The sequence below is a fragment of the Delphinus delphis genome, chromosome 17 (assembly GCF_949987515.2).
Source record: "Delphinus delphis chromosome 17, mDelDel1.2, whole genome shotgun sequence".
NCBI lineage: Eukaryota > Metazoa > Chordata > Mammalia > Artiodactyla > Delphinidae > Delphinus > Delphinus delphis.
This window is the reverse complement of record NC_082699.1, coordinates 44,264,170-44,278,051: the sequence shown is the minus strand read 5'-3', so window position 1 is coordinate 44,278,051 and position 13,882 is coordinate 44,264,170. Positions and strand designations below refer to the sequence as shown.

At 36.9% G+C, this 13,882-nt stretch overlaps 1 protein-coding gene across 1 annotated transcript in view; it reads left to right on the top strand.

Annotated features, from left to right (window-relative positions):
* Window positions 1-13,882, top strand: part of RGS22 (regulator of G protein signaling 22) — a 155,180-nt gene that overhangs the window by 102,640 nt on the left and 38,658 nt on the right. Inside the window, exons 14-16 of the mRNA XM_060035274.1 lie at window positions 5,194-5,388; window positions 11,595-11,687; window positions 13,464-13,636. Of these exons, the coding sequence (XP_059891257.1) occupies window positions 5,194-5,388; window positions 11,595-11,687; window positions 13,464-13,636 (461 nt within the window). The remainder of the gene's footprint in view (window positions 1-5,193; window positions 5,389-11,594; window positions 11,688-13,463; window positions 13,637-13,882) is intronic.

Below are 13,882 nucleotides of genomic sequence, written 5' to 3'. Positions count from 1 at the left end.
AGTTTTCAGTCCAAATTGTGTAAGAAAGTAAGACAAAGTAGGTGGTGCATGATTTATTTAGAGGACAGGAAGAAACCGCAGATTGTGCTGAAAGTAAAGCAAAGCTTGGTGAGAGGTACAAAAAGATGAAGAGTAATGGTCAGAGCGAGAAAGCTGTGCTATTAATACAGTAAATGGTAAAGTGAAGTGAAGGTCATTCTGAAGAAAATCATAAAGCAAAATTCCAGAAGGTATGATAGAGTATATAAATGGCATCTAGGGTCTCATAGGACTGTGGGTAGCAGTAGATTTTAAAAGACATGAGGAGTGAAGGCAAGACTGGGAGTGTAAAGGAAAGGAGTAGATTTGGGTGTCCACCAGAAGCTGACAGTCACTTCTATCACTGTTATTCTAGTCACCATTTCAGCCTCTTTTGTACATTACCCTCTTCACTGTTATGCTTTTAAATCAAAGGAATCACCTTGATGTCTGTACAAAGAGTTTGGTATGTGGCACACCAAGTCTCCTTAAACTACAGTTCTGAACGTAGCTGACTCAGTGATAAAACAGTTGCTTTATTTTGCCATTAGAGGATATTCCTGCCCCAATAAAACCTGACTACTGATTTTTTTTCTTTTCTTTTTTTTTTTTTTTTGCTAAGTAGGAACTGATTTTAACTTAAGTGATTTGGGGGGTCAGATTTACTTTCCTTTGGGGCAAATTTGAAATTACTGAAACAAATTCTAGAGGCATTTTTTAATGTTGTTAATTTGATCACGTTAGTTTTTAGTTTCTTAATTTACCTTAGTATAGACATTATTTTAATTAGTTCACTTTTTAAAACTTCCAGTTTAGAAAATGTTTAAGAGTAGATTTTTGTTTGTTTGTTTGTTTTTTGCGATACGCGGGCCTCTCACTGCTGTGACCTCTCCCGTTGCGGAGCACAGACTCCGGACGCGCAGGCTCAGCGGCCATGGCTCACGGGCCCAGGCACTCCGCAGCATGTGGGATCTTCCCGGACCGGGGCACGAACCCGTGTCCCCTGCATTGGCGGACTCTCAACCACTGTGCCACCAGGGAAGCCCTAAGAGTAGATTTTAATCTGATACAATCTTAGCTTGTTAAACAGGTTAAATTTAGGTCATTCTTCTAAATAACTCCCAAGGTTAGGAAAAATTGCCATGTGTATCTGAAGCAAATTTCATTTAAAATATTTTAGAATCATTTGGTAAGAGTATGGTTCACTTTAGACTATTAAATCCAGCAGGCTATGTACCTATATTTTAGGGAAGGGAGTTTCCAGACTGCAGGTTATCTAATTAAATAGAACATCTAGAATGGCTTTTAAATATGCCCCTTCTCCCGTATTTCACAACCCTTAGGAAGAAAGAGATGTTCTTTGCTGCGCTTCAGGACTCATCTTTTAATAGCTTCAAAAATTTTGGAGTCAGGGCTTCCCTGGTGGCGCAGTGGTTGAGAGTCTGCCTGCCGATGCAGGGGACACGGGTTTGTGCCCCGGTCTGGGAAGATCCCACATGCCGTGGAGCGGCTGCGCCTGTGAGCCATGGCCACTGAGCCTGCGCGTCTGGAGGCTGTGCTCCGCAACGGGAGAGGCCACAGCAGTGAGAGGCCCGCGTACCACAAAAAAAAGAAAAAAAAAAATTTGGAGTTGGCTCCATCTGCTCATTTCCCCCCTCCTTAACCTCATTAATGTTATCTAAAGACCTTTTCAGTTCTCTTTATCTTCCTAGAAAATTTCAATACATGACTCATGAAATTTCTTTCTTTTTCTTTAAAAAAGAAAACCTTTTTCTTTTTTATCACCTTGAAGCTTTTCCAGTACCCAAGCTAATAATCCTTATAACATATGTGCTAGAGTGTTTCTTAATTTACCCAATTCCAATGTCTTTTATCTCCATTTCTCCTAAGTTAACTATAGGGATGGCCATATACCAGAATTCATCATAATTTGGAACTACTCCAGCTTAAAATTTTTGAACTCTGAAATTTCCCTTTCAGATCGTAATTTCAGATTAGGCCACTATCTTCCATTCATTCATTTAGCAAATATTTATTGAGTGCCTATTATACACTGAACTTTATAGTCCTCTCTTTTAACTATGATACATGGGCTTCTCCTTTATCTTCACTTCTAGTTCTTTGATACTCTGCCCTGCTTGTTATTATATTACTACCCTGACTCTAATCTCATGTGCTTTTCTACCTATAATGGACCTCATGGTTGGTCATTTCAACTGCACTTTAAATCTGAACCTTCAATTCTGACTTCTTTTCCTTAGACTCTTTTATGATTTCCTCTGACCTTATCCATTATTATTATATTTTACAATCAATATGTATTGATATTTCCCTACATGTTTATGCTTTATATTGTTCTATATTCCATCCTGCTTTTGTCTAGGACCTCCCTTTAATTAATTAATTTAGTGTAGGTCTGCTGGTGACGAATTCTGGTTTTGTTTATTGACTTACGACATCTTTATTTCCTTTTTATTTTAGAAGGGTATTTTTTTTTTTTTACCAGGTATAGAAGTATAGGTTAGCAGTTATTTTCTTTGGGCCCTTTAAAGACTCAAGGCAAGAGTCTATATCAGGTCCACCCCTGCTCTTAGAGTGTTTTGAGAGCCTGGGGTGTTTATAGGGGCTTCCCTACTGGCAGATCATGAACTATAACCCTTGTCCTCTCAGCGCTGAGAAACGTCCAAATACTCCAATTATAGGTAATTATAAGGACTTTGGCTGTTATTCTGTGTGAGGTGGGAAGTCACTGGAGAGTTTGAATGGAGGAGTGATACACAAAAGAATTTCTCTGTTTGCTGTGGTTTAAAAAAAGGAAGACCATGAAGAAGCAAAGAAGAACCTGAGAAGACCAGTTAGGAGGCTATTGCAAAAAAGCAAACAAGAGATGAGGGTGGCCTGTAATTTTTTGTCTGGCTATTAAAATAACTTCCAAACTGCCTCAAATCTTGATCTACTCAAACCGTTTTTCCCGTATGATGCCACAGTGATTTATTTCTAAAATTCATATCTAAAGATGTCACTTCTCAGAGATTCCCCATTTTATATCTTTAGGTAAAATTCAAATTCCTTACCAAAGGAAAACAGATGATATCCATGCTGTGGAGCCTTCCTCCCTTTATATCCTCCTCTCTTATTCTACCTCTTTCCTTTAGCCAGTGTTCTCTACTTGGAGCCTAAACGCTCTCTATAAGGTTATAAAACCCCCTTAGGCCTCCATGCCTTGGGCCATGTTTTCCTTCTTCTTGGACTGTCCTTCTCATCAACTCCCCTATCTTGTCTGACTTACTCCAACTCATATTTAAAGATTCAGATTAAAGACTAGGAAGGAGCTTATCTTTCTCTTGCAAGAGTTTCTGAACCTTTTCCTTCCCCATTCCAAGACAAAAATGAGTCTTTTCTGTGGATTCAGTACAAATCAATAAACATTTATAACATCTGCTCTCTACCAAAACAGTTTTTAGGAGTTGGAGAATCAGAGAGGACTAAACTGCAGTATTTGCCCTCAAGATCCTTGTTCTAGAAGAGAAGACACATGATACATGATTGCATTATAGTGTGATAAGTGTAGTAGTAAAAAGCATGATCTTGGGAGGAGGGTATGAATGAAGGGCTCCTAGAAGAGGAGAAATCCATGTCGGTTTTTAAGAATAAATCAGAGTTTATGAGGCAGACAAGGTGCATGGGGTAGGGCATATATACAAAATTGAAGGAACAATGTGTGCAATGGTATAGAATGGCAAACATCAAGGTTTAGGGAATTACAGAAAAATGCGTATCTGAGTGTAAAGTTGAAAAGGTGATTAATGGAGGTGAGCTTAAAAAGAAAGGCAATTATTGAAGATCTTATTTTCAATGCATACCTTTATTGTAGTACTTATCATACTGTGTTGTAGCCACTGGTTTTCATCTCTTTGTCACACCAAATGGCTCCTTCAGGGCAGGCATTCATTAATCTTTACATACACAGCACCTATCCAAGTGTCTAAGCTGTAGTGGATACATGGTAAATGCTTATGTTATTAATGTGAACCCTTTAAAACTTTTAAAAGATTATTTTACATAAGACTATTATTTGGTATTTGGTACAAATATCTTTCTATCTGTCTACCTATCTATCTTATTGCCTGGGTCGAATCTAGGCATTATCAGTTCCAAAGTCTAAGTATAAAAATAAAATTGAAATAAAATGCGATTAATTAGAGATTCTTTTGTTTTAGATAACTATTTATTTTGATATAGTGATGTAAATAGAACAGAATGAAGAAAAAATTACGATAGAGATCAGATAATCTTTAAAATGGAGGAAGGAGTGTGTCGCTTTTGGGAGAAATCACCAATAGTCTTTCTTTTTTTAATTTTTATTTTTAACAGCTTTATTGAGGTTTAATTTACATGCCATAAAATTCATTAATTTTAAGTATGAAACAATAACAAAAACTTCAGTTAAATGTGATGTGCAGGGCATGACATATCCAGTATGTAACATTTTAAAAATTAAATGTTATTAAATTGCTTCTCAGATTTAAATAGCTGTTATTGAGAGACAAGACAAATGAGTAGAATGGAATAGACATTTATGCAGCTTTGTCTAGGAAGCTAGAAGTTCCATGTACATCTTTCCATTCACTTTTGTTTCCTTCTTGTATCTCTTCCACAGCATTGGACACCAGATGGAGACATTTAAGAACTCTGGAACTCAGTTGGGTAGGGGAGGTAGTCTGTTGGGTCTCTAGACTGATAGTCAGTTTTCAGCCCTGGTGAATTCTTGCCTCTTTTTCCCTAAAAGGCATTTCAAACCACTTTGGAAAGTAACACAAATGTGTTAGAAATGTCATGAACATAAGGAAAGGAGACGTATAACCTGGAGTCAATCATAATAATACATAGTAGTAATCTGAGAAAAAATAGAATACCCAAATCACGTACACTTATACAAGATCCAGTGACTAGTTGACTAATAACCAACAAAGAAATAGGAAAAGAAAATGAAAAGCAAAGGCTTTGAATAAACACGTTGCTTTGTCCTAAGTAGTTTCACACACCTTTTCAAGAAAAAAAATTACTTGAGCTTATTTGCCTTCTCTTAACTTTCTAAAAATGGCTTTGCTGAGGAATCTACTAACCATTATGGTTTCTTCCAATATCCTCTCCTTTCTCTCCCTTCTCCCTTAGTATCTTTTTGCCACATACATTGCTCCTTCAGCCACTCTTGACATTGGACTCCAACAGGAAAAGAAAAAAGAAATTTATATGAAAATACAGCCGCCATTTGAAGACCTTTTCGACACAGCAGAAGAATATATCCTTCTCCTCCTTCTTGAGCCTTGGACAAAGATGGTAAAATCAGACCAAGTTGCTTACAGAAAGGTATTGTGGCACTGATGAATTCTGTGTGAACAATTCAGGTTTACCCCAAAACTGATGATGGGCAACATTGTTAACTCGCAAGAGAGAAAAGCTGGAAAAGATTTCATGTGGGCCAGGGACTCAGAGTTAAGATTTGGGCAGACACAAAATTGGGGCAGGGAAAGTATTTATTAACTTAGTTTTTGCCAGTTTCCCTGTTGTGTCCTAACAAAAGGCTAAAATTGATGTCATTTTTAAGTCTGTCTACAAATATGTCAGCAGAGAAAAATTTGAGTTTTGGTTTCCTGTGAACCAATAAAATATGCCATGTTAATATACTGGCTTTGTCACTTCTTGCCATTTCTCAGCAGTGGCTTTAATTTTGATTAATGGAAGGAGGCTGTTTATTTTTATTCTGGATGAATTACAGTAAATATTACATCCATGGAAAATATAAACGTTTCATATATACTGTGGAAAGCACATTCTCTGACTTAAAGCACCCTCAGATGTTCATCAGGTCAGACTGCTTGATTTGATAAAAGTGTCAACACATCTTTTTTCATTCCAAAAGAGGTCATTTTAAGTCTCAGGGCTTGACTATTTTCACTATGCTTATTGATGGGTGGAGGAAATTTCTTTAAATGTTTATTTTGAATCACAAATTAAAACCATTTGTGGGTATTTTTAATATTAAGTTAATGCATGTACCCTGTACATGAGGTCATTTCAGGTGGATCCCTGCTGTCTCTGTATTGCACTTCTTCATTCAGATCTCCTGAACAACGTCTTGGTCATGTCTTCTTGCAGAAAGGATGGGTGAGGTAATTAAGATGAAATTAATACCAAGCACCTCGGATAGAGCCACCTTATTGGATAGTGACCAACACAACCCCACGGCTTACTAAATTCATTGACCAAACTAATGAATTTTTCAGTCCTGATTTCTTTTTGTCCTGAAAAATTAACACTTGTATCCTTTCTACTACAAAAATACATATTTTACACTAGGAAAATTGAGATATTATATGAAATTAAAAAAAAAATATCTCCAGGGACTTCCCTCGTGGTCCAGTGGTTAAGACACCGTGCTCCCAATGCAGGGGGCCCAGGTTCGATCCTGTCAGGGAACTAGATACCGCATGCCGCAATGAAGATCCCACACACCGCAATGAAGATCCCACACGTGACAGCAGAGATCCTGTGTGCCGCAACTAAGACCTGACGAAGCCAAATAAATAAATATTTTTTTAAGAAAAGAAAAATTCTCTCCAGTCATGATTTTATTATTTTTTAAACTAATTAAATTTTTTTTGGCCACGCCTCCCAGCTTGCGGGATCTTAGTTACCCAACCAGGGATCGAACCCATGCCTTCCGCAGTGAAATCGCAGAGTCCTAAGCACTGGACAGCCAGGGAAGTCCCCAGTCATGATTTTAAATACAGTATATGGTATAGAGGAAAATGGATATAAGATATGGTCCTAGGATGACAAAACAGATTCAGAATTATAACTGACTTCCCTAAACCAAGAAGTTTTAGCATTAGCAGTGATTCTTACGAAATGCCTGGGACAAATTATACACTCTTTTTAATAAGAGGAAAAATAAATTTCTCTTAATTCTATAAACTTCTTAAGTTCAGCCCAGAGGACTTCTCTAAAAGTCCAGCTGACTGGATTATGTAGACTCTTTCCCAAAAAGGATAAACAAGAAGATTTAACCAAAATTAATTATTAAATACAGGAGTTCTCAGTCGGCTAAACTGATCTTTCTCAATAGAGAAATGGAAAATGATCTTGTTCTCCTGACTGTATGAAGCAGTGCAATACACACTCTGAAGGCTAAGTCCTACTGTGAGGTTTAATTTGATGATTGACTCTCCCCTCTCTTGCTATAGCAATAAAACCTTTGCTCACAGACTGATAACAATAGCATCCAATCATTTTTTTGTTCTACTGTGGATTATTTGGTCCCTAAAGCTAAGAATGCCTATCTTCATGACTATTATCCAGTTATAAAGAATAGAAGATGGAAAAGTGATCCACCCAACATGTTTGCACTGTCTGCTAGTTCACATGGGGTGTCCAGAAAAGAGGAATGATCTTTGGTGGCATTATATCATTACATAGAAATGTATACCTTTTTTAACATTTGAAGCCTGACTTTGCTGTAGCTAATGTTTTGTTTTGTTGTTGTTTTTTTTAACATATTGATTGGAGTATAATTGCTATACAGTGGTGTGTTAGTTTCTGCTTTATAACAAAGTGAATCAGTTATACATATATATATGTTCCCATATCTCTTCCCTCTTGCATCTCCCTGCCTCCCACCCTCCCTATCTCACCCCTCTAGATGGTCACAAACCACCGAGATGATCTCCCTGTGCTACGCGGCTGCTTCCCACTAGCTATCTATTTTACGTTTGGTAGTGTATATATGTCCATGCCACTCTCTCACTTTGTCACAGCTTACCCTTCCCTATTCCCATATCCTCAAGTCTATTCACTAGTACGTCTGTGTCTTTATTCCCGTCTTACCCCTAGTTTCTTCATGACCTATTTTTTTTTCTTAGATTCCATATATATGTGTTAGCATACGGTATTTGTTTTTCTCTTTCTGACTTACTTCACTCTGAATGACAGACTCTGGGTCCATCCACCTCACTACAGATATCTCAATTTCGTTTCTTTTTATGGCTGAGTAATATTCCATTGTATATATGTGCCACATCTTCTTTATCCATTTATTCAATGATGGACACTTAGGTTGCTTCCATGACCTGGCTATTGTAAATAGTGCTGCAATGAACATTTTGGTACATGACGCTTTTTGAATTATGGTTTTCTCAGGGTATATGCCCAGTAGTGGGATTGCTGGGTCGTATGGTAGTTCTATTTTTAGATTTTTAAGGAACCTTCATGCTGTTCTCCATAGTGGCTGTATCAATTTACATTCCCACCAACAGTGCAAGAGTGTTCCCTTTTCTCCACACCCTCTCCAGCATTTATTGTTTCTAGATTTTTTTTTCTTTGCGGTACGCGGGCCTCTCACTGTTGTGGCCTCTCCTGTTGCAGAGCACAGGCTCCAGACGCACAGGCTCAGCGGCCATGGCTCACGGGCCTAGCCGCTCCACGGCATGTGGGATCATCCCGGACCGGGACATGAACCCGTGTCCCCTGCATCAGCAGGCAGACTCTCAACCACTGTGCCACCAGGGAAGCCCTGTTTCTAGATTTTTTGATGCAGTGGTAAATGGGAGTGTTTTCTTGATTTCACTTTCAGATTTTTCATCATTAGTGTATAGAAATGCCAGAGATTTCTGTGCATTAATTTTATATCCTGCAACTTTACCAAATTCATTGATTAACTCTAGTAGTTTTTGGTAGCATCTTTAGGATTCTTTATGTATAGTATCATGTCATCTGCAAACAGTGACAGCTTTACTTCTTCTTTTCCAATTTGGATTCCTTTTATTTCCTTTTCTTCTCTGATTGCTGTGGCTAAAACTTCCCAAACTATGTTGAATAAGAGTGGTGAGAGTGGGCAACCTTGTCTTGTTCCTGATCTTAGTGGAAATGCTTTCAGTTTTTCACCATTGAGGATGATGTTGGCTGTGGGTTTGTCATATATGGCCTTTATCATATTGAGGAAAGTTCCCTCTCCGCCTACTTTCTGGAGACTTTTTATCATAAATGGGTGTTGAATTTTGTCAAAAGCTTTTTCTGCATCTATTGAGATTGTGCTATGGGTTTTATCCTTTAGTTTGTTAATATGGTGTATCACAGTGATTGATTTGTGTATATTGAAGAATCCTTGAATTCCTGGACTAAACCCCACTTGATCATGTGTATGATCCTTTTAATGTGCTGTTGGATTCTGTTTGCTAGTATTTTGTTGAGGATTTTTCCATCTATGTTCATCAGTGATATTGGCCTGTAGTTTTCTTTCTTTGTGACATCTTTGTCTGGTTTTGGTATCAGGGTGATGGTGGCCTCGTAGAATGAATTTGGGAGTGTTCCTCGCTCTGCTGTATTTTTGAAGAGTTTGAGTAGGATAGGTGTTAGCTCTTCCTTAAGTGTTTGATAGAATTCGCCTGTGAAGCCATCAGGTCCTGGGCTTTTGTTTGTTGGGATATTTTTAATCACAGTTTCAATTTCAGTGCTTGTGATTGGTCTGTTCATATTTAATATTTCTTCCTGGTTCAGTCTCGGAAGGTTGTGCATTTCTAAGAATTTTTCCATTTCTTCCAGGTTGTCCATTTTATTGGCATATAGTTGCTTGTAGTAATCTCTCACGATCCTTTGTATTTCTGCAGTGTCAGTTGTTACTTCTCCTTTTTCATTTCTAATTGTATTGATGTGAGTCTTCTCCCTTTTTTTCTTGATGAGTCTGGCTAATGGTTTATCAATTTTGTTTATCTTCTCAAAGAACCAGCTTTTAATTTTATTGATCTTTGCTATTGTTTCCTTCATTTCTTTTTCATTTATTTCTGATCTAATCTTTATGATCTCTTTCCTTCTGCTCAGTACCAGCAAACCAGCTTTACAACAAATGCTAAAGAAAACTTCTCTAGGCAAGAAACACAAGAGAAGGAAAAGACCTACAATAACAAACCCAAAACAATTAAGGAAATAGGAATAGGAACATACATATCAATAATTACCTTAAATGTAAATGGATTGGGCTTCCCTGGTAGTGCAGTGGTTGAGAGTCTGCCTGCTGATGTGGGGGTCACGGGTTCATGCCCCCGTCCAGGAAGATCCCACATGCTGCAGAGCGGCTAGGCCCGTGAGCCATGGCCGCTAAGCCTGCGCGTCTGGAGCCTGTGCTCTGCAACGGGAAAGGCCACAACAGTGAGAGGCCTGCGTACTGCAAAAAAAAAAAAAAAAAAATGTAAATGGATAAAATGTTCCCACCAAAAGACACAGACTGGCTGAATGGATACAAAAACAAGACCCATATTTATGCTGTCTACAAGAGACCCACTTCAGACCTAGGGACACATACACACTGAAAGTGAGGGGATGGAAAACGATATTCCATGCCAATGGAAATCAAAAGAAAGCTAGAGTAGCAATTCTCATATCAGACAAAATAGACTTTAAAATAAAGACTATTACAAGAGACAGAGAAGGATAGTACATAATGATGAAGGGATCGATCCAAGAAGAAGGTATAACAATTGTAAATATTTATGCACCCAACATAGAAGCGCCTCAATACATAAGGCAAATACTAACAACCACAAAAGGGGAAATTGACAGTAACACAATCATAGTAGGGGACTTTAACACCCCACTTCACCAATGGACAGATCATCCAAAATGAAAATAAATAAGGAAACACAAGCTTTAAATGATACATTAAACAAGATGGCCTTAATTGATATTTATAGGACACTCCATCCAAAAATAACAGAATACACATTTTTCTCAAGTGCTCATGGAACATTCTCCAGGATAGATCATATCTTGGGTCACAAATCAAGCCTTGGTAAATTTAAGAAAATTGAAATTTTATCAAGTATCTTTTCTGACCACAATGCTATGAGACTAGATATCAATTACAGGAAAAGATCTGTAAAAAATACAAACACTTGGAGGCTAAACAATACACTACTTAACAACCAAGAGATTACTGAAGAAATCAAAGAGGAAATCAAAAAATACCTAGAAACAAATGACAATGAAAACAAGACGACCCAAAACCTACGGGATGCAGCAAAAGCAGTTCTAAGAGGGGAGTTTATAGCAATGCAGTCCTACCTTAAGAAACAGGAAACATCCCAATAAAACAACCTAACCTTGCACCTATAGCAATTGTAGCTAATGTTTTTTTTTGTTTGTTTGTTTTTTGCGGTACGCAGGCCTCTCACTGTTGTGGCCTCTCCCGTTGCGGAGCACAGGCTCTGGACGCACAGGCTTAGTGGCCATGGCTCACAGGTCTAGCCACTCTGCAGCATGTGGGATTTTCCCAGACCAGGCCACGATCCCGTGTCTCCTGCATCGGCAGGCGGACTCTAAACCACTGCGCCACCTGGGAAGCCCTGTAGCTAATGTTTTTCACTATGTGGGTCTTCTTGCTTCTGCCTCCAAACTAAATTACTTTATTGGCAAGTGTATTTGTTTTTTAGCCCACTGTTATTGGCAAATTGTGCACGCTTTCCCCACTTTTTCATAATGCACATTCTTTTGATGTTACAAACTTTATTATTGTGTTATTATAGGTGGAGCTGGTGGAGGAAACTCGACAGCTAAATTCCACGTACTTCAGAAAGCTACAGGCTTTGCATAAAGAGACAGTTTCCAAGAAAGCTGAGGTAAGAAACTCTCTACTTAGAAAAACAAAGATTTTAACCTAGAAAGGATTATCACTGCATATATTGGGGGGGAGCCGGGGGGAGTAGGAATCATATATTGAGGAAATCATGTATTGATAAAGTAGGGGTCAGGCAGTTTCATTTTCTGCTGCTTCTTTGCCCAACATGCTGCATTTGACAGGTATCACATTTTTTTGACACATTTAACAACAAAGCCAGAAAAATAAAGCAGTTGAAGTAGCATAGGGAGCCAAGATACAGGTTTGCCTTAGCTAAGAGCCTTCAAGCCACATTATATTCCTTTGAATGTTACTGGTTATTTTCTGTATGGCAGCAGCGCTATTTGTTCAAGTCACAAAAGAATTAAATTGAGTTTTCCAAACAGAAAAAGAAGTGTTGTGTGATAGCAGTAAGCAAAATAATAAAGAAAAAATATGGAAAGGCTTTAACAGAGTCAATAAAAATATCATAGGATTGACTAGGATATTAAAGTGTTATTTGCAAATTTGTGATTGGCTAAGTAAACCATGATAGATCCATAAGGCCATAAGATTAAATGTGTGTATCTACTTAGAAATGACAGTTTAGATTCATATTTATTGACATGGAAAATGCCCCCGACATATTATTTTATAAAAATGTGGGGAACAAAAACACTGGTATTGGTTAATCCTATTCACCTAAAATTATACATGCATTCCTAGGTGTATACATGTATGCAAAGAGGGCTGTCTGGAAAAATGTTCATCAAAATATTAAAAATAGTTAGCTCTGAGTGGTAAGGTTTCAGGTGATTTTTTAATTTTCTACTTTGTAGCTATCTGAAATCTTTATTCTTTTGCAATAAAGTTTTTCACAAACAGTAAAGCTGTTTTTTAAATGTAACCTTCATGTTATTGCCTTATAAACACAGAAATTCTTTATTTGAAATTCTATTAATTAATATCTGGAAAGGATACATAAAAATTCATAAAGTATCTTTAAATTTTTTTTAATTTATAATACTATTCATAATACTTATACCTATCAAAAATTGATTTTTTAAATATAGGTAGTTTATCTCATGGTCTGATGCTTTTCAAAAACAAATAGGGAGGTGAATTAATTATATAGGGAGTTACATAGGAAGGATTTCTGAAGAATAAGCCTCTCTAGCTCTTTGCCCTGAAGGACTTGTAAACTGTTCGCAAAACATCAGAGGTATTAAAAATACCTAACAATTAACTGTTATATGAAGGAGATTACATCTAAAGTATCTTTTACTACTCTATAACATAAAAAACTTTTATAGACAAACTAATGTTTTATGTTCATGATATATCGTTAAGAAAAAGAACCAAAAACCATACATGGTTGTATAGTCCTGTTTCCGTTTGTAATAAACTACATGTGTGTACAAAAAAGACTAAAAGGATACACATAAAAATGTTTGTGGTGGTTATCTCTGAATGGTAGTACAATGTCTGCTTTTTGTTTTCTTTTTATTACAAAAGACATATTACTTCTGTACCAACAAAAATAATAAAATTAATATTTTATAAGCAAGTGTATAGTAAATACTTACTAATGTTCCTGAAAAGAAGGGAATGGAATGGAAAGGAACAGAACAGAATTTGATGTGAGTTAGAACCAGATTCTGGATTCTTTACCCAGTTCTACCATTGGACTGATAAATGCCATTGGCCTAATAGTTAATTTTTATTTCAGTTTCTCTTTAAATTTGGAAAATAATTTGTTGTATTTAAGAGATTTTTATGAAAAGTGTTATTTCACTAGGACACTACTTGTGAAATTGGATCTGGTATTTCACCACTTCCTCATGTCTCTAAACAAACAGAATACTGGAATAATGTTCCTGCAGAATATAGGCATTTTAATTTTAATGATCTGCTTAACAACAAACTGGAGTTTGAACATTTTCATCAGTTTCTTGAGGCTCATTCTTCAAGGTAAGGAACATAACCATTTTAAAATTTATTTCTCTCTTAAAATATTCTTCTAAACTGTTAGAAACTTGTTTTGATTCAACATATGATAAAAATGGTTTGGTGCTAGATTTTACCCATTTCAGTAAAGATTAATGAAACCTGTACAATAACCTTTTGTTGGGAATTGCATTTTGATAACAGCCTCCAAAATGTTATTTTAAGTGGTCAAACAATATTTGTTGATACTTTTACCATTGGCTAAATTAA